Raw genomic sequence first — 21,824 nt, 5'->3', positions numbered from 1 at the left:
GTCTCAGAGCCGCGCACTTTGTTTTACAAGAAAATTGCCAGATAGCGCTCATGTCTCACGTGTGACGTGGTTTGATGTGTTTGTTTGCCTCCGCTGCACGCTCGAGACACTCTAACGCAGCGCCTCCAGAATGCCATTTTCCGATTTTCTCGCACAGAACATCGAATAAATGTTTTGTTCACTCTCTCCACACACAAGCCTGACGTCTTGCGACGACATTTGCAGATTAACATGCATATACGGGGCCAAATGTTTTAATAACTCTCAAACTCAAGGCAAATTTTATTGGACGTTAAGTCACCGATCTTTGTCTCTCTAGGTTATTTCATCAGAAACAACTATCTTTTAATTTATGATTGACGCGTACGGGTTTTGTCCTTGATTCAAATCCAAACAAGTGCGGCTGGTCAGAAGCGTGGCGTCGACTGAGAAAAGAGAGAAGAGAGAGGGTAGTGGACTGGCTTGAAGTGCCACCACATGCAACGAGCTGTGAAGAATCTGCCCTGTGGCTTCCTCTTTCGGTGCACATGTCACAAGAAAGTGCACGCTCTAGCCCGGCCGTGCCCATCGGTAGATAAAGCAAGGACGACGAAAGCTTCATGGCGAAACAAAGAACAAGCATTGAATGAACTAAACGCGGCATAGGCAGGGTCGGACCATGGCCGAGGCATCTTCGCGGTGACCAAGATACCCATGCAGCAGAAATTGGCCAGCATGGGTAGCAGCATCTGTCCTTCTTGGTAGCCAAGGCACCTCTACTCTTGGGCATGGCAGCAAAGAGGCTGATCATTTGAAGAGTGCAGGTCGGCCACCGTGCAACCCTACCGCGCAACACGTGCCGCTATCCCTGGATAAGTAATGTACGCACTTCCCTCTACTATATATATATATATATATATATATATATATATATATATATATATATATATATATATATAACTATATATATATACATATATATATTTATATATACATACATATATATATATATATATATATGTAAATATAAATATATATATATAGTAGAGGGAAGGACGCCATCTTACAATATATATATATATATATATATATTGTAAGATGGCGTCCAGTATCCTCAAGACTCTTCTTTATTACCTCGAGGATGTGCCCCACAACCTAAACTGGAGTGGTGATGATGAGTATGTACAGATGAAAAGATGGAATGAGTAATGACGCTCACACGTATTTTCCCGGCGCACTTGAGCGGCTGGCCCCACCGAGACTTAGGCGGGAAAGGAACGGCGAACAAAGGGTTTAAGGCGCGAAACGTGAACTATCTCGGATGCACGGTAAAGACGGTCCGAGGAACCCTCGACGGAAGTGACAAGCTAATTGACAGGAGATGTTCGTTCACTAACAACGTAAGGTCCGAGAAAGCGTGACTGAAACTTTTCACACAATCCGGGTGTACGAACAGGCGTCCAAAGTAGTACTTCATCTCCAGTACGGAAGGTGACGTCTCGACGAAAGCTGTCATAGCGTTTCTTGCGGTCTAGTTGACTGGCCTCCGTGTTGAGTTGAGCACGTTGCCGTGCGTCAGCGAGCCTGGAGACAAGATTAATTTTCTGGCGTAGTCGTGGACGTTTTTGTCGTTACATTGAAGAAAGAGGCGTCAATAGTGAATGTCGACGCACGACCATAGACGAGGAAGAAAGGTGAATACCCGGTGGTTCGTTGAACAGCGGTGTTGTGTGCAAACGTTACGAACGGCAAGATTTTGTCCCAGTTATTGTGGTTAGGTACGATGTACAAGAATATCATGCCGATTAGAGTCCGGTGGAATCGCTCTGTCAGGACATTTGTCTTCGGGTGGTAAGCGGATGTGGTCTTATGAACTGTGCCACAAGTTTTTAGAATTTCGTCAAGAATTGTCGACATGAAGGCCTTGCCCCGATCACTCAACAACGTGCGAGGTGCACCATGTTGCAACACAATGGCTTCTAAAAAGAAGGCGGCAACGTCTGAGGTGGAGCTAGTGCGTAGAGGAGCGGTCTCCGCGTATCGTGTGAGGTGGTCGACGGCTGTGACGATCCAGTGGTGGCCCGCTGGCGTTACGGGAAGTGGTCCGACGAGGTCTATTTCGACAACGACAAAAGGTGTATCGGGACATGGAATGGGTTGTAATAATCCAGCAGGAGCAGAAGTTGGTCGTTTCCGGCGTTAACACAGTGCACAAGAAGCGACATAATTAGCCACAAAGGTAGAAAGACCACGCCAGAAGAAACGGCTCCTAACGCGGTTGTAGGTTTTCTGGAATCCCAAGTGTCCAGCTGATGGGTCGTCATGGAGTGCTTCGAGAACTTGTTTTCGCAGTGAATGGGGAAGTACTGGCACCCACCGATGCCCATCCGCATTGTAAGTATAGCGCTGCAGGACATTGTTGTCTAGCTTGAACTGCCGTAGCTGACGACGTTTTCTGGCATTAGGTGGAGAAGGCGAGTCAATCAAGTACACGATGATGCGGTTACAGTATGGATCGTCACGTTGGCACGCGGCAAACTGAGCGCTGCTGTTTAAAGATAGTGACCCAGCAACTGCCAGGGGTGATAACGTGAGTGCAGAGGAAGCCGCTTGATCACCTGAGGGGCATCGATGATGCGTGGTTGGCGATGAAAGTGGCAGAGGGCAGCGAGAGAGAGAGTGTCTACATCCTGATGCTGTTTGCCAGACCAGTACACAACGTCAAAAGTGTACTCTTGCGAACGGAGTATCCAGCGACCGAGCCGCCCAGACAAATTCTTCAGCGATGACAACCAGCATAGCGCATGGTGGTCGGTAATCACAGTAAAGTGGCGTGCATACAGATAAGGTCGAAACTTCTGGATGGGCCAAACGACAGCAAGGCATTCCTGCTGTGTTATCGAGTAGTTCTGCTCCGCAAGTGTTAGTGCGCGGCTGGCATACGCAACTACTCGCTCACGTGAAGTGTCATCGCGCTGGAGGAGGACGGCACCGATTTCCTGGCCGCTGGCATCTGTGTGAAGGAAAGTGGGTGCGCTCTCATCGAAGTGACGGAGGACGGGGTCTGATGTCAAAGCACGTTTAAGAGCTTGGAAAGCACACTCGCACTCGTCAGTCCATGCGAAAGCCGTTCCTGATGTGAGAAGCTTGTGTAACGGCCCCGCAATCGCAGCAAAGAGACTGATAAAGCGACGGAAGTAAGATGCCATGCCCACGAAACTTCGCAATTGTTTTTGATTGCCCGGACGTAGAAAATTAATTACGGCAGCAACCTTGTCGGGGTTGGGTCAAACGCCATCTTTTCTAATAAGGTGACCCAATACTTTTATGCTCCTGCTGGCGAAGTGGCACTTCTTTGTACTGAGCTGAAGCCCAGCGTTCGAAATACACGTAAGAACTTCGTCCGAATGCTTAAAGTACTGAGGAAAAGTAGAAGAATAAATTACGATGTCGTCCAAATAGCATAAGCAGGTTTTCCACTTGAGACCACGTAAGACAGTATCTATCATGCGCTCGAATGTTGCCGGAGCGTTGCATAAGCCAAAAGGCATCACGTTGAACTCGTAAAGCCCGTCAGGCGTGGCAAACGCTGTTTTTTCTTTATCTGCTTCGCGCACAGGTATTTGTCAATACCCGGATCGAAAGTCAAGGCTGGAAAAATATTCTGCGCCTTGTAGGAAGTCCTCTATGCGTGGCAACGGATATACATCTTTTTTCGTTATCTTATTGAGCACTCTGTATTCAACACAAAAACGGACACAGTCATCCTTTTTCCTGACCAACACCACCGGAGACTACCAAGAGCTGGATGAAGGTCGAATAATATCCCGTTTGAGCATGTCGGCGACGTTTTCCTCAATCATTTGCCGTTCCGCCGAAGACAGACGGTATAGGCGGCGGCGCACAATGGAGCTGCCTTCGGGTTCGATGTTGTGCTCTGCAACAGAGGTGCGGCCCAGAACTTTGGAATGTACGTCGAACGAAAAGCTGTGCATTTGGAGAAGGTCTAAGAGGTCTCTCGTTTGCTCAGTAGTGAGGTGAGGACTTACGGTAGCATATAAAACAGCAGTGGTTGCCTTGGTATCGGCTGTAGCAGGCATAGGCGGTGATTCTGCGTGAAGAGGAACCAGCGAAAAAAAGCCTCGCTGTCAGCGAAGCAGCTCACAGCAGTGCCCTGGAGCAGCATCACTGGCGAAAAAGTTGGGTTCAAGGTGGTGACCAATGCCTTACCGTCGTTAAACCGCACAATGCCGGGTGCAATGGTAAGCCCCGGAGGTTTGCAGAGAACTGATGGAGCAATGAACACGTCACCGTTAAATATAGTATTCGAAGCGATCGTGAGAACTCGTTCATCCCCTGGCGAAATGAAACAATCCGTGGCAGCAACGAAACGGAAGCTGTATGGATCGACATCAGATGAACTCTCAGTAGCTAACACATGAATTACTCGCTGACGACACGATATGAAAGCTGATGCCGAAGAAAGGAAGTCCCATCCTAAAATGACTGTGTGAGTGCACAAACGAAGTACAAGAATCTGACTGTGGTGAAGGATGCCATCTATGAAAACGCGGACTGTACATACACTTGAAGGCTGGATAGGGACTCCATCTGCGCAACGAAGGGGAGGGCCATCGTATGGCGTCCCAACGTTTTTCAAGCGGGCACAAAAGTCTTCACGAATTACGGAAAGTGATGCGCCTGTGCCTACTAGTGCCTCTGTCTGTATACCTTCAACATACACCAATAAAACATTTGATGAGCGGTCTGGAGGAGTTTGACGCAGTTCGAAAGATGCAGCTTTCCCTCCCGAAGCTGCACTGTTTAGTTTTCCAGTTAGTGGTCGAGAATCGAAGTAGAAGGTCGAAGGGAAGATGAGGAACGCCGCATCGGTGATGGTGAGCGACGACGTGAGAAACGGGAACTGCCAACTGAGGCAAAGTTCTGCAGAGACGGCGACCGGCATGTGCTGTTCTGATACAGTGGGCGATAGGGTGGTCCAGTTGGGTAGAAGTCGTCCCGTTCATAGTCACCGTAGCTTGGTCTTTCGTCTTGTTGACGGCGTCGGCAAAACTTACAAATATAACCGCGGATGCCGCAATAAAAGCAAGTCGGTAGTGTAGTGCGCCAGGTGTTGTAAGGCTGGGAAGATGGTCGCGGTGCGAGCGAGTTGAGCGAACCATGCACATCGGGCGCTGGTAGCTGCATTGGGCTTTGCTGGCGTTCAGGTGTCCTAGCAGCAACCTGAGCATAAGTTGGCATGGCCGCAGGATATGAACTCGGAACAGGTGTGACAGTCATCGAGGCCAGGCTTTGGCGGGGCGCAGGCGTCGTTGCAGCAACGTGAGAATAACTTGACATGCGCACGGGATGTGAGCTCGAAACTGGTGTGCCTGTGATCAAGGCCAGTTCCTCCCTCACGACGTCGCGTAAACTAGTAGCAGGTGGCGTCATTCGAATATCAAGGGGGCGAGGTGAAGCCTGTGCATGAAGTTCCTCGCAGATGATAGAGCGGATCAATGCACGCAGCTCTGTTGTGTCATGACTCGAGCTGAGATCAGGCATATCAGGTTGCACCCGAGTGGTTTGAAGCTCCTGGAGGCGCTGACATGTAGCTACAACATGAGCTACGGTCTGGGGATTCTGCACCACAAGCGCATTAAAAGCAAGTCACAATGCCTTTTATCAGGTGGCGCACACGGTCGTTTTCCGCCATATGGTTGTCGATGCGGCAGCGAAGGGCGAGAATATCTTCAATGTAAGAAGTGCAAGACTCGCCGGGGCGTTGAACACGCGCACCAAGCCTTTTCTTGGCGATATCCGAGCGCACCGACGGGTTGACGAAAATCTGGTGGAGCTGGCGCGTAAAGGCGGGCCATGTCAAGAAATCTGTAGCGTGGTTTAAAAATCACGTTTGGCGACGCCGCTCAAGTAGAATGCAACGTGGGTGAGTTTCGCATCCCAGTTGTTGATGGCACTCACGCGGTCATACTCCTTAAGCCAGTCTTCCACGTCCTCACCCGGAAGCCCTGCGAACAGCGGAGGATCCTTTTGAGGGCTGGTGACCAGGTGAGAAGGGTTTCTTGACGGTGGGAGCGGTGGCGCAGCTGCTGCGCTGGGCTGGTCGGCTTGCGACATTACCGAACCCAGCTTGTTTAAGCAGCGGCCTAAACGGAGCTCCAGGGATGTGTTCTAGAAGACGCTGGGGTTGTCTGAGAGCGCGAAAGGACGCAGGAATATGGCAGCACTCTCCACCACTTGTAAGATCGCGTTCAGTACCCTCAAGACTCTTTTTTATTGTCTCGAGTATGTTCCGCACAACCTAAACTGGAGTGGTGATGTTGAGTACGTACAGATGAAAATATGGAATGAGTAATGATGCTCACAATATATATATATATATATATATATATATATATATATATATATATATATATATATATATATATATATATATATATATATATATATATATATATATATATATATATATATAGAAAAGTGGGTGAAGAAATAACGTTTAGTGTTGTTATTCACCCACTTTTCTTTCTTCTTATTAACATTACTTGGTTCTAATAACTTCCCCTATACATTCCTTGACATTAAGGTCTGTTAGATCTCTATAATATTTTGTCAAAACACGGAAAAAACGAGCCCTTAGGTATACACTTCGTTCCCCATATATATCAATCTTGAATTAGCTTGCATATAAAGCAATCTTGAATTTAGCTGACGCTACCTTGTTCTCGGCAACACATTTCCTGGAATAAGTATGTGAACTAAAAATGTCTGCAGAGGCCAACATTCTCACGGGAAACAATCTAGCTGTCAATTTAAGACTGTTTTTGGCAGGGGCATTGCACCTGCACTGTAAACAAGCTTTCATTCTTTGGGATTATTTTCCGTGTCTATAAGAAATACCCTACGGTAAGTGTGTTTTCACGCCCCGCCGTGGTGGTCTAGTGGCTAAGGTACTCGGCTGCTGACCGGCAGGTGGCGGGTTCGAATCCCGGCTGCGGCGGCTGCATTTCCGATGGAGGCGGAAATGTTCTAGGCCCGTGTGCTCAGATTTGGGTGCACGTTAAAGAACTCCAGGTGGTCGAAATTTCCGGAGCCCTACACTACGGCGTCTCTCATAATCATATGGTGGTTTTGGGACGTTAAACCCCACAAATCAATCAGTGTGTTTTCACAAACCAAAACATCAATGCAATGGGTGATTTGAAACACCAGACCATCCATGACATGTGTTTTTTGATTAGTCAAAGCACCCTTATGGTAGAGTCATATGAATGTCAAAAAACGCCCTTCGCGGTACAAACTGGTGTATAGAGTAGAGCGCAAAGCAAGAAAGAACCACAAAGGAACTAACAAGGAAGCACGAACAAAGCATGCTTCCTGTCAGTTTGAAACTTTGGCGTCATTCTAAAAAGGAAACACTATGTACAAGGGTGAAACTTGTTTTCTATTTATCGTCACTGTTTGGCAGCCCAATGGCATAGCGTAACACGTGTTCTGAAGAGTGCTTAGCTGCTGCAAGCTTTTTTAAATTTGGTTTTTAGGTTTGCACGCAACTCAAAGTTGACTATAAAGAGGGAAGAGCTGTCGGCAAGCCATTTCACCCCTGTGCAGAGCTCAAACAAGCCTATCGTTAGTATTATCTGCTAAAGGGAAACATTACGAAAAAGGGCCCGATACGTCAAGCTGGTGGTGAGTCCCGTAATATTGTAGACCTTGTAGACAATTTGCATGTCGTATATACATGACGCGTTACGATTCCAACTGTTACGCGTCATGTGATTCTAATGCGTCACTGTGATTCCAACACAATATAAAACTGTGTGCATTGAGAGTTTAGAAGAAAGCTTTGGGGCCTAGTTATCCGAGTTAGTGAGTGAATGTGTCGTGAAGAAGTGATACCACTTTTCGGAGAAAAAAAATCGAGCCACAAACAAACCTGAATTTCCGGTAACCAGCCATGAACTGCGAGTTCCACAAATTTCGAACAGGTGGCTTTTCCCGTAAGTTTTAGATGCTTCTGCATACCTGCTAATTTACGTGAACCAGCAAACTAGCCTGCATCACTTTTCAACTTTGAGACAATCTCGGGTACCAACTCAAGATGAACGCTGTCCAGTTTGTTGTTTATTTTGCCACTTCCGATGAGCATTGCAAAGAGCTTGTACTCGCGCAAGAACTACACGTCATAAGTTGAAAAATAGGCTGCTTCGTATCGAAACCTAAATAATGAAGCAGAATGAAGAGACAGAAAACCTTTCGAAGTGTTGTCATATACCTGCGCATAACTTCCAGAAAAACTGGACGGAAAACAATTACTTGCAACCACGTCCTATTCCTTATAGGGACGTTTACAATTAGCATGCTATTTCCTTGCTATTTAAGAAATCTCGTTTACAATGTAGACAACTGCTTTAATAGTGATATTTCGATCGTGCTGTAGTTAAGGAAGAGTGTTTTCAGCATTCACACTTGGTGCTGTGAAAAACATTGAGGTACTGCGTGTTATCGGGCACCGTACCCCTTCCGTAGCTTTCTAAGTTATGCTTTGGCCTAGGGCTCACTTGATTGTTCCGTGCTGAACGGTTGTGTCACCAGCGATCTCCGTCGCCATCGTATCTCTCTCCGATCAGCCCATATTCCGAAAACTCCTGTTGCCGAATCACTCCCTATCAGTGGTGCCTCGTCCTTTGAATCATTTGACCGTGTTCGAACTTTTTCTTGATATTACTTTTTCACTCTATCCCTTTTAATCCCTCTTTATCCCATTCTCTTGTAAGCTACTGCTGAGGTGTCGCACTTTACCGCAGACAGCATCAGGGCTCATCTTAAAACCACTTCCCCCAGTGCTCTGGCCTAGAGTTTTATGAACTCCATCTTCGCGGCTTTCTGTGAAGCGTTCTTGTCGGGAGCAATCGGCTAGCGTTCATGAGCATTTTGGGTTGTTTAACGTAGGGGCCTTGTAATCTGAGGCAGCTGGCCAACAAATACCCCACGACCACTAAAACGCGTGTTTGCCATAATTATTCCAAAAATCAGCATTATTTTATATGTGCAGCAGTTCTTGTCGAATGCAACTGGTTTACCAGAGTGGGCTTTTATTAGACCCCCAAAATATATCGATGAAGCCTTTATTGGCTACAATGATTTGTTTCGCTCGTACAGCAATTTCTAATGGTTCATATCTATATCCTGCAAGTGTGAATGTATAGCCCAGTAATTATTACTATGCTTTCCTTAGTGTGAGAGCATCAGTTCGTAACGTTGACAACCAAAAATGAAAATTTTTATACGTTAATTTTTTATAGTGACCATTAACGCGTGACAGAGATGGATAGTTCTCGTTGAGTGGGTGTACAAATTATCACAGATACAATAAATACTGAAAATATGTGCCACAGGCATATATGCGCTTCGGCAGTCTACATAGCACGAACGCACTTCAGAGGACCATGTTAGTGATAAACTACTTTCAGTACGCAGCATTTGTGAATACTCTGCTAACACAGAACACTCATTGACGCAAGGAGTATGTTTATTTAATTTATTGTATCACTGAGAGACAGCTCCAATGTGTCGAACAGTTAAAAAACGTTCTAATAGCAGATGTAAATATATGTATGCTTGCTAAGAAAAGACACCCTTAACCACAAAACCATCCCACACGGAGCTGCTCAACTCCCTGTCTCTCCCTCCCCAGACACAGAGAGAAAGATAAATAAACTGAACCTGCACCCGCAGCAAAAATAACAACTAGCTATTGTTGTACGATTTCAATCTGAATTATTTTTTTTTATTTTTAGGGTAATACGTATATCAGCTTCTGGGCATTGCTATAGAACATTTTTTGGTTGCTGGTAGTGATCTCGAATGGTCCCCTGAGTTGATTTAGCTTCACAAATTTTGCGAAGAGCCCATACCTCTTGAATGCACCTTGGGCAATTGGTCTGTTTTCCGTTTGTTTTTTCTGAGCGATAAACGATGACGTTCTGGTAGATTTATGCTAGACGCCAACACAAGAGGTCCATGTGACGATTTTTCTTCCTTTAGTTTCCTGTTTGCGTGCATCAGTCCAGCTTCGATATGTCGCAAACAGGCCTTAACCTCCAATAAATGGCATTTCTATTATTCATTGCGCTCTTTTGTAGTTTTGTGTTAGTTATTTGTAAAGTTATAATGAGAAGAATGAGGACAGAAATAATTCTCATTGTGTGATTTTTATAACAAACATAATCGACGTCTAGAACAATTTTATTTCTAAAATAAGGTACTGTGCGTTTTGTAACCGATACGCCAGATGGGTTGCACCAGACTATAAGAAACAACCAACTAACCAATACGCACGCACTTGCGCTCCATAGCCACCGCTTCTTTGGCACATAAAGTTGTAAGCGAATAGTGAACAAATCTACATGCATGATGACTCCGTGCATGGGACTAATTGCCTACTAAATTCACGCCACTTATGTCTGGGGCTTAGGTAACTGATCCGTGAATTGTCTCATCCTGTGAAGTTATGAAGATCATCTGTTTATTCGTGGTGCTGTGCATGGCGACTACCATATTAGGTAAGTGGCCTTACCTAAACACTTTCAACACAAAATCTCAGGCTCAATTTTTGCCAGAAACTGTTGAAATAGCCATTTCCTATATTATTTTTTTAATTACTTACCAGCTAAGTTCATTATACTGAATTGCTGTCAGGAATATTTCTGTAGCTTCCAGGAATATGTAACAAAATTTTGGTTATTGTATGTGAATTCATCTTTGAACGGCATCTCCAGGCTTTGTAGTAGTGTCTTTAGGTGCCTTCAATTCAAGTTGCGTGTTCCTATTACGTCATTCGTGGATTCAATTCATTTTTCTTTGTACCCAAGCCCTCATTCTAACTCAATTCGAATAGCGGGCTTGCAAGCATTCGTTCTTTTTCTAACAATTGGTAATTATTTTCCTGATTTTGGTCTTCTTCACCGCCCTTTCATCATATCATCCTGTTTTTACTTCGGACATCATTTTTTTCTGCGGGTACGACCGCCATTATATATTGCAAATAAGAATAAAAGGATGGATAAAAACACGAGTGTGGTCTGAGCGTGTACCTTACATAGAACTACTGCAGCGCATTGTAGACGCCAAGTGTGGTTCTACTAGTCAGAGTGCAATGCCTTTCAAACATTTCTTGTAGCCAGTAGTGCCGCATATCAAACGCCAAGCCCAATTAGCCATTAGTGGCTCCTCGTACGACGCTCGGATTTCGGCATTCAGACATGTCAACAAAACCTACGCACAGAAAGACTAGGTACATTGAATTCTCTATTTACTGAAGGATTAGTCTTCTGAGAATAAAAAACCTGAATTGATAGGTATAGATATTACCGGTGCTGTATTACGTTACTCCTGAAAGTGTGTCTACCCTCAATTAGGAATCGAGCGAATTTGATATTCTGGTGTATCATTACGACCTTTCAAAAAGAGAAATATGTTACAAAATATACATCTCCACGCCAAATACCCTTTTGTTTGCGTCCAATAACTTCTAAACAAATGGCGGACAAGTAAAAACGATGGACTTGTCTTCATCAGCTCACACTAAAGCAAGTTTTTACCCGCGAAGGGTCAGTCATCGTTAGTGACACATGCATCAGATCCCTCGTTTAGGTTTGTACTAATCACTGATCTTTTTCTCGCACTTGTAGCTCGCCCGCCTTATGGAGGTCCTGGCCGCAGGAGAGGCCCACCAGGTGGTTTCGGAAGAGGACCTCCACAGTGGTTTCCCGAAATGTTTGTAAGCACAGCGAATACCAAAAACATTGCATTCAGAAGAAGTTACTCGCGTCTTGAATGTCGGAGGCGTGCCATTCTAGATTGTGAAGTTAAGCAGCGGAGTTGTCTATGCTTGCAAAAACTACGCTAATCGCGAACAAAAATTATCATCTTTATGATCCGACACGCCCTCTCTTCCTCATGCGAAGTTAGGTTGCATTAGAACTGGCTATCCAAACATTATGGCAGTAATACACAGGATAAACACCTTGATACGAAGCATTACGAAGAATAAATAAATAAATAATCAGAGGCACTATGTACATATATACAGCATAGGGCTTACGACGCATGAACACAGCCAATGGGCAAAGTACAGTTCATAGAGCATGATCGTATCGCTCATAGAGTCCGTACTGATAATAGTAAAGATCGATATGAAAGAAAGCGAAATACGAAAGAGGAAAAAATACAGAGAAAAGAGACACACAAAAGGATGGAAAAAAATTGCGGAAGAAGAGCCAAAATTGAAGGCAGAAAAGGAAATAAAATCTGAGGAGGCGAGAAAGAGAGAGATAGAAGCAGAAGGGGGAGAAAAAGATGGCAGAAGCTAGACAGAGAAAGAAATTAAGAAATGAAAGAAGAAAAAAATAGAAGGCCAAGAAAAGACACTAAAAAGGCAGAAAGAATGAAGAGGCAGAAAGAAAAAAAGAGGGATGACCACCCCACACTGCACATTCATCAGTCTAGGAACAAGTAGCTAACGGTGCTCTCAATTTTTTAGATAACGTGCATCATTGCAATAAACAAAACAATAGTACGTCTATTAAAATGGGGTGCTACAGGAATAACAGTTAGGGTGAACTACACAAGAGCGTTACATTCTGAATAGCACCGAAGTGGGCACATGAATGAGTAACGGCAAATTCTAAATGTCGATATGCATGAAATGCAATTCTGAACTACCACTAAAAGCACTGAAAATGTTCTGATAAAAAATTGTTGTAATAGCTCCATCGAACGCGCTCAGGCGGGTCCTTCGTCTTCTTGACGTGCTTTACTACACCCCCTTGATTTTATGAACGTGCGGCTAGCTGCGACAATGCTCTTCAACTGGGCCAATGCTGCTGCAGGAACCGTTTTGTTAATCCAGAGGAATGAATAAAATGAACAAAGACTCCAAACCAAAAAAGAAAATCACTGCAAGTACACTAGAGTCATTCACGAGGACACACGTTGTGATACAGCATGTGTGAAACATGATGTTCTCACACTTCGCAAAACTAGTGCAACCTAGCTTGCTCCGCAAAATGAAATGTAGAATAAGGCGTCAAATATAGCTCACGAGAGGAGCCTGATTTTAAGGTTTAAACTACCTTTGTTTTTTAGTACTCTGCAAAAGAAGCCCCACCGTCTATCTTACTGCTTTTCATCACTAGAGAATTGCTTGCCAGGCACGCTAAACCCTGAGCCATAATAACAAGCCTTGCGGGCTTCAACTAAACGCCTTGAGTGTCAACTACTGACCTCTCACAGCAGTATTGGTTAAGTGCAGTAATGCATAATGATCATGATATACGTGGTTAGTTTCTTCAACGCATCGTTTCTAAGTGTCCGTCCCATTGAGCGCGTTTTCAACACAATATATGCACTCTTGTTAAGGCTTCAATACACCCCCATGTGTATTAAGGAAACGTTTTACTTTCATGTTTTACCAATTCTTATGATGGAGGGATAAACAATGTGTTTTTTTTCTTTATTACTGGTTAAATAACGCCACATCTACATAAACAGCCGCCATTTACTGTAATACGCAAAACTACAACAATGTCAAACTAAAAAACTACTGATAAAATATAACCTACTTTTTCTATATTTGTTTCGAAGTATTACCTTTTCTATACTTTAAAACATATGCCAGTGGTTCTACACTTGCGAGCCAGTCGAGAACTCCGTTGCGAAAGCGCCCTAGACAGCCTTTATGTCGTGAAAGAACCGCGTTAAGATAAAAATTATATCACAATAAAAAATTTAGATAAGAATGAGGTGTCAGATAATGCAAATCCTATCCCCTTGCGTCACATATTATTATTTGCGTGATAAAGGGGTTAATGAATGCTTCCAACCCATTACAAATGGCTCAGCTATAAGTAGTCGCTATCATCCACCACCACCCTAATATATATGTCGTAGTGGGCACCCTCCAAGTGTACTTGTACCGGTTGCACCAGGGTAGTCTACAACGGGCTCTACAGATGCCACCCTGCCAAGTTTCGCTGTTGCAGTGCTGCATTTTCTGCACAGGCTGGGCGTTTCCTTTTCTCGTAAGCTGCACGAATTTGGAACGAATTGATCAACTACCACGAAATGGACGAGAATTGAGCGTAGCCTTGCACTTAGCCTGACTAACCTTATCTCAGCCAACATGGCCCTTCTGTAGCATTCGACAGCATTTAATATTGTCTGTTACAGCAGATTATGCCAAATTTGCGATAAGACACGGGATATATTGCATTTCGAACTATATTTTCCAGTAAAAAAATAAGCAACTTGTACCCAGACTAGACATGGTTTCAACAACTTTTCATTAACCAGTAGAGCAATTTTTCGTTAGAGACAGCCTTTATGAATACCGATAGACAATGAAACCAATAAAAGTATAGCGGTCTTTGAAACGTAACATTAATTGCTGATAACTGGTGGGGTTTAATGTCCCCTTACCAAGATCATATTTCAACACTATTTTAATAATTTAGCACAAAACTGCGAAGCAATTCACCTTGAAGAAAAAGTCACAGCTTTGACGCAAAGGCAAAGCAGATAGAATAGTGCCCCGTACTTCTTACGCATAAATAACGCACAAAACGTAATCATAGGCACAGATGAACGCGACTAACTTATCACAAAGGTAGAGAACCTGTTAAACGTGCATAGCCGCTAGACACTTATCCGTGCCTCAAAAAGCTTTTTTGGCGGTAATGTATGCTCGTGCACATGTTGTAAGGTGCAGTATGTGACTGGGGCCGGAATGATTGCACAAAATCAGTTTCACCGAAAATGTCAAACAACGAACGTGATGGCGATGAATTGCAATATTATACAAAGTGAGCCTGGAAGTCAACTCATTCAGATCCAATATCACTTACCTGATTGATATGTGGGTTTTACCGTCCGAAACCATGATATAATTATGAGAGACACCGTAGTGGAGGGCTCTAAAAATTTCGACCACCTGGGGTTCTTTAACGTGCACGCAAATCCGAGCACTTGGGCATACAAAACTTTCGCCTCCATCGAAATTGCAGCCGCAACCGGGATTTGATTCGGCGACCTGTGGGTCAGCAGCCGAGTCCGTTCTAATGGACCACCGCGGCGGGGGGGATCACACGTAACTCTACAAAACACTAGTGTAAGAGAACACGGCCACCCTAGGTACACTCATGGCACCGTTTCTTCGTTTTGAAAGTGCAGACCGTAGAAGCTCTCGGCTGCTCTGGGTGCACAAGCCGTGCGCTGATCGTTGCCGCGATAGCGCACGCTTCTTTACAAACACGGCACTCAATAAAACTCAATTGCCGACTCAGTTTCGCCGTTAGAAATTACTAAGCGCAAATTGTTCTTTTCTTATTTGGCAGAAAAGCACAACTTTTACATGTACTTTTGTATGTTATGCTCGGAACTGCCTTACCTTGTTTCTTGTTATCAATTTGAATTTGTGACTTAGCTTCTGCACTGCCTTTGTTTTAACCCAGCTTCGTCGGCTGTGCCAGGAACTTCAGTTCCCAACAACTGTGGTTCCCGGAGTGAGAACGGCTGGCCCCATCGTTCCCGTCTCTTTTGGCAGTGATTCCACGGTCGTTTCGTTACCGTCTGGGTCTACGATTACGCCATTAAGCACTGAAGCGACACCCCAGGGAGTAACAATTCCTCTCGGTGCTTGATTTTATTGTTGCACCCAAGACAGAACAACAAATGATGCAACATACGACTATGGTTCCTGTTGAAGCGATGAACTCAGAGGACTACAAAGAGGACGTATATTAATATTCATTTAATAAACTGGAGTGTATTAAAGCTGACTTATTGGTTTTCATTTCGCTATGGTGGAACAGGTGCTCACATATACTTTGCGCACTGTCACTTTGTTTTCTATATGAAAGCTTGAAACAGTCCAATGTTTGCGTTAGCCCACGGTTCATGCATCGCCCACTTATTGTTAGCATGTGGTTACATGAAAAAATACCGCTTTATTATGTTTGGCAGATAGCTTCACTTTGCAAGATAGCTTCAAGATAGCTTTATTATCCAATAGCTTCATTTGGCAAAAGAGTGTCAAAATAAGTTAGCGTGCTATCATTGTCTCTGCACGCTCACAAAAATATATATATATATGAGTGCAACCAGCGTCATACCTTCGTGTATATTGGATAATCCACTTTTATATGTGCAAGGCTCGCTTCAATACATTCGCAGACTAACATTATTTTTAGTTCTGTATGCACAACGAAATTAAGTGTGTTAGAAAAAGTGATGCAAAGTGATGCATCTTTAGCAGCGATTCTCAGGCTTTTATCAGGCTCTGATTGTGGACCTTTAAAGCATATGGAAAAACGTGAGGGCACGCTTTATAAAGGTGCCTAATAAATATTTTTCATACCAGCTATTGCGAAACGACTGGCTTCCAAACCGTAAGAGTAAACGCGACTTTATTCTGCGTTCATGGCGAACTATCTGTCTTGCCGTTCCTCGCGATCTCTGTGTCTTCGGCTTTCCCTTCTTCCCTCCCGATGTCACACGTTCAAGTTCCTTCGTTCTGGTTAATTTTGTCAACATTATCCGCGGCGGGCCAAGGTGAATCGGAGGCTTCGAGCAAGCAAATCATTTGCACAGGGCGATTCACCACAGATTCGTTGGCGAGACGAATGGAGCAAGCGCGCACATGTTATGTCTCCCTGGCAATAGCTCAAGCACTCTGCCCATTTTTCATGACGTCGCTGGTGCCGTTTATTTTTGCCAGAGCACTACATCGCTAACTCGGAGCTTTGTTGTTGGGCATGTCAAGCGATTGTGTGCCGACCGCAGCAATAGCAGGTACACTCATTTCCATCTCTTTCAAAGTTCCACTGTCAGATGCTGGCGATGACGAGCCTTTCGTTGCAGATCAACAGATACGTCAAGCTCCAATGGGCACTGTTGTAGCAATGATGTGCTGTGTTTAACCAGCCAGAAATGCAATGGAGTTAAGAGCTGTAGCTCATTGGGCTCGCTTCCAAGATAAGTGAGGGGTTTGCCCTTGACCACAGCTTCTATCTCAAACGGCACTGTTCTGAGGCCTTCCACGTTAAGACTACTGCATCCGAGTGACTTCTTGAGCACAGTTTTTGTCGTGCGAATGAGGCGCTCCCTCCATCCACCCCACTGTGGAGCGTGTTCTGCGATAAACTTCCATTGTATCCTGACCTCCACGGCGTACTCGCGAAGAGCGGTTAGCGCAGATGCAAACCAACTAGGACAACTCCGAAGCGTCTGGGCGTTGTCGGAGTACACGATTGAGGGTACACTGCAGCGTGCAACGAAACGACGAAAGGCGAGCAAAGTTGTGGTGGTGGTCTTGTCTGATGTTAGCTCAAGGTGAATAGCGCATGTGACGGGGCACGAAAACAAAGGTATGTCAGTCCTTCTTGGACCACTTGCTGACTTCACGTACAGCGGCCCGCAGTAATCAAGCCGAACGACCGCGAAAGGGCTGGTTTCCGTAATTTTTTCGCGAGAAAGTTCGGCCATGGGTGCTGTCTCCACTGTAGTTTTCAAACGTTTACACATTCTACATCTTAAAATGATCCTCTTCACGGTTTGACGCCCTCTCAATAACCAGAAACGCTCTCAGCTCAGTGAGGGTTGCTTCAACACCACCATGGATCGTACGCGTATGTGCTGCCGAAACAAGCAAGCTGGTGAGCCTAAGGTCACTTGATAGTAATATGGGGTGACAAATGTCCTGTTCAGCGTGCAGCTCTTGCAGTCACCCACCGACGCGATGTAGGCCGTCCTCATCCATAAACGGCCACAAACGAAGTACAAGGGATGTTGAAGGTAATGGCAGACCTTTCTGCAGCGCTTGGACCTCTATTGGGAACGAGTCTTTCTGCATTATATGCAACCAATAATGCTCAGCTTGAAATAATTCTTCTGCTGTCAGAGGACCAGACGCTGATGGGAAGCATCTTGCGTGGCGGCTGAAATGCTGGATCCATGCAGTTACTCTTAGCAGTCTTGCAAAAGAGCTGTAGTTTTCCATGGGCACAACACCGTGGCGAACATTATTGCCGGATGACGAAACGGATGTTTTTTCTGCGGAAAATCCTCGATCATTCAACGGTGGCTGCGGTTCGGTGAACCGTTTTTTGGTTAGACTCACGGACATCTATAAGTTTATAAGACCTTGTTTTGTCACACAGCCAGCTTGGGCCATGCCGCCACTTGGACGGTTTGGTGAGATCCGAAAGTGATAGTCCTCGAGTGATGACGTCTGCGGGATTTTCTTTGCTGCTACAGTGAAACCATAAGGAAGGTCTGGTATGCTGCTGGATTTCGGTGACAAGGCGCAATACAAATGGTTCCAACTTGGTCACTGAACTCTTTATCCAGTTTAGTGGCACAAGCGACTCCGTTCAAAAGGCAACAGTGGCCTGTTGAAAAAAGCTACCTTTTGCACGTAGCGTATAAGCCGCACCGTGATGGTGCATGCCAAGACCTCCAGGCGTGGAAGCAATACCACTTTCAAAGGAGCAAGTCGGCCCTTGCTGACCAAGAGTCACGTGAAGCACGTTTTGGGTAGTGAGTTCACTCGTAAGTAAAAGCAAGCACCGTATGCACTAGGACTGGCACCTGCAAAGATGAGCAGCTCAAATAAAAAGGGTTTATTTTTTTCTCGTAAGAAAATATATCGTGTAATACTAACGGACGAGTCAGACAGCTCAGAACATCAACTATTCCACTCGGCCTGCTCACCTTCAGGCATACTGGCATCCCATGCAAGATTTTAAAGACGATAGTCTTTCTTGAGAACCTTCGACGGAAAAAATGATGGTCTGTCTGCTGTCTGTACAATTGTCTGTTTGTCCGCACTAACGATACCTCAAATTGCACCAAACTGCCAAGCCCATTTGCACCACCCACAAATATTGCGTTCATAGTTAACGTTCATAGTTCTGCGATTGTCAATTAAAAAGCAATTATCGCGTTCATCTGAGGTGTCATAACAAATCTTTGAAGTTTTGTCTGTCTGCCTTTATACTAGAAGAGGCACACACAAGTAACTCTAAGAAATGTACCGTTAATTGCGTGGCGCTGACAGTGCAACGCGATGCTCTGAAAGGTGTTTCCAACGCTTTGCTACGAGGTCGCGGTGGTGGAAACCTGCCAGTCACTTTGCGTTCTGCACCTTATCACCACCGAGACTGGCAGGCATCTTTCTCCGCGGGCTGCACGTCTTCGTTTTCGAAGATAACTGCCAGATGGCGCTTGTGTCTAACGTGCCTCGATGCGCTCGTTCGCCTCCGCTACAAGCTTGAGGCATTCTAACGCAGCGCCTCCAGAATACCTTTCACCGATTTTCTTGCGCACAACATCAAATGAACATTTTGCTCACTCTCTCTAGACGCAAGACTATCGTCTTTCGACTACATTTGCGGTGTAACATGCAGATTTGGAACCAATTTTTTTCCATAAATTCTGGAATACCATTTTAGCCTTTATGGCGAATGGAGTGAGGTAACCCAGTGGGTCGTATACTCTGGCCTAGGTTTTCAGTGCTGTACGTTTGGTAGCCGGCTATCCGGCGGCAAACATAGCTGCGTGCTCAGTGCCCTGGATAAGGTGATCGCCTGAACGTTCTCAGGAAACACCCTAAACCTTCATCATTAGACTGTCTCCAGCTTAATTTTCGATGGTGCAGCTGCCAAGCGAGAATTTTTCTTTTGACTCGTCGCAATTTAAGACCCACTTGCGAATTTGGATGCTTGACTCGCAGAAGATTTGTTAAGTTTCTTCGTATAGGTTCATTGCCGCCCGCGTGCTGGATATCCCGATGATAGGATCATCTTCGTGGAACGCGTGCTTTAATAACGCTACGGTGTCTGGATAGTTCTGCTGACAAGATAACAGGTGATGATGAATTGTAGCCGGCAAAAAAACGCATTGATGCAGCTCCAAACGGTACTCTGGTCATCCTCCAAAATGTAATCGATAGCGTGGGCTCTTCTTTAGTTGGCCGTCGTTCCATCCACAAAAACATCAGAAGGTTGCGATCTTCGGACCGAATCAACAGCAGGAGGTATGCCTTTTTTATGTCGGCTACACAAACAACAGGATGGCATCAAAAGTTCAGCAGTAGCTGGACAATGTCCACGCCGAGTTTTATGCCCTTTGATAGGACATCGTTGAGGCAGGGACGACCAGCTTCTTGTGATGACGCATCAAACACCACTCTAACGTTCGTTGTGACGGCGTCCCGACGAACTACTGCACGATGAGGCATTTAATATGCATTATCTCCGACTGGCTGCTCTTCTTGCACCTTCTCAGCATGTCCATCATTGAAATTTGCGTGTAATTACCAGGTCATATTTCTCTATTAACGTTGGCTGCTCTCGAAAATGGTTGATTGGACGCTGCAGTCACTCTTCTGCCAGTCGGCGATTACTGTTTCCGGCTGGTAGTCCTGGCTGTTCCACCATGAGCGGCCCCTGATAACGTCTACCGCGCTTCGTTATGTAGCATTCAAATGCGGAGAGGTGCGCGTCGATCTCCAACGGTTGTTATTAGCTTTCATCGATTCCGATGGCATCGAGACGCCACATCAACGGTGCGTCTATGTCTGGGGGAGAAGAATCGCGGCTCGATATGAACAGTGCGCTAGACGGGTACTGGATGTCTGACGATAAGGGTCCTTGTAGCATTCATCCAAACGTTGTTTTAATCGCTGTTAGCATCTTTGATGCGGCGAATCTTGCCAGTGGTCACCTTCCAATAGGCATCTGATCCTATCAGCACGGTGATCTCACCTTCTTGCCATGTATTCGATTGACATGCGTCAACCGCATGGTACCCTTTTCCAGGAACGTCTCCAAGATACGGTGCTCTATCGGTGGACTCGTTACGGAGCACATCTCTGGAATCGTCAAGGCTTCTAACTTTACTTCAGCATCCCTAAATGCACTACACAGTCGCATGGAGACCCGATCGCTTCAGAGCTTTTGAGCTTCTTGAAAATTCTTCCCTTCCAATGACAGAACACTGAAGGATTCTGGCCACGTCTGCGCGAATATAGCTGTGCTGGCTACCGCTGTTCAACATAACCCGAACAAGGAGGCGTCGATCTCCAAGCCTTGCCCATATGCGCCCCGTCTGCAATAATACAGCCTTGCATCTGACGTGCGTGCTTTGGGCGGCTGTAATGGTTCGAAGCCTTGGCGAAGGGGGGCTTCCCAATGCAACGGATCCTGCAGCAGGCACTGGGTCCTGGACGGTGGGTCTAGACAGGTCACACAGAATTATCAGGTGGCGGCGACGGCAGGAGCCACACACGAGACTGATGGCCTTTTCCCATGCTCTTGCGATGTGGTTGCGAGTACCGCAGCAAAAACAGCAGTTGTTATTACGTAGTCTTACTCACTTTTCGTCCACTGACAGATTCACAGTACAGGACATAATGCTGTGCTCTTGGCTGTTGCAAAGTGGGCAGACTTGATTGATTGATGCAGTGGAACCAGTAAAAGCTGCAGCCGATGTAATGAATTCCGTGCTGTCTGGGTTTTTCTCGCCATGCTGTCTTCACCTTCGTAGGAGCAGCGACGTGGTTGCAGGCGACCTTCCTCCCGCTCTTTACTTAGATGCGAAAAAATGCCACCTGGTACTCCACTTGGCACAGTCTGTGTTCGGAAGTCTCCGTCCCACTACTGGCGCGGTCATCCTCTTTCATCTTTTGTTGGTACATGATAGCCAGATCATTTGGCAAGCAGCGCATTATGACCCGATTCAGTACCACGATGTATGGATCCGGG

General features: G+C 45.4%; 1 protein-coding gene across 1 annotated transcript; it reads left to right on the top strand.

Annotated features, from left to right (window-relative positions):
- Window positions 1-7,554: 7,554 nt before the first annotated feature.
- LOC119159943 (uncharacterized) lies at window positions 7,555-15,839 on the top strand. The gene is made up of 4 exons (XM_037412734.2): window positions 7,555-7,689; window positions 10,478-10,565; window positions 11,694-11,782; window positions 15,513-15,839. Exons 2-4 carry the CDS (start codon window positions 10,514-10,516, stop codon window positions 15,699-15,701), a joined length of 330 nt encoding a protein of 109 aa, XP_037268631.2. The 5' UTR covers window positions 7,555-7,689; window positions 10,478-10,513; the 3' UTR covers window positions 15,702-15,839.
- The last annotated feature ends 5,985 nt before the right edge of the window (window positions 15,840-21,824 follow it).

The sequence above is a fragment of the Rhipicephalus microplus genome, chromosome 3 (assembly GCF_043290135.1).
Source record: "Rhipicephalus microplus isolate Deutch F79 chromosome 3, USDA_Rmic, whole genome shotgun sequence".
Taxonomy (NCBI): Eukaryota; Metazoa; Arthropoda; class Arachnida; order Ixodida; family Ixodidae; genus Rhipicephalus; species Rhipicephalus microplus.
Note: the sequence above shows the minus strand (reverse complement) of the source record. Positions and strands in the feature narration are given on the sequence as shown.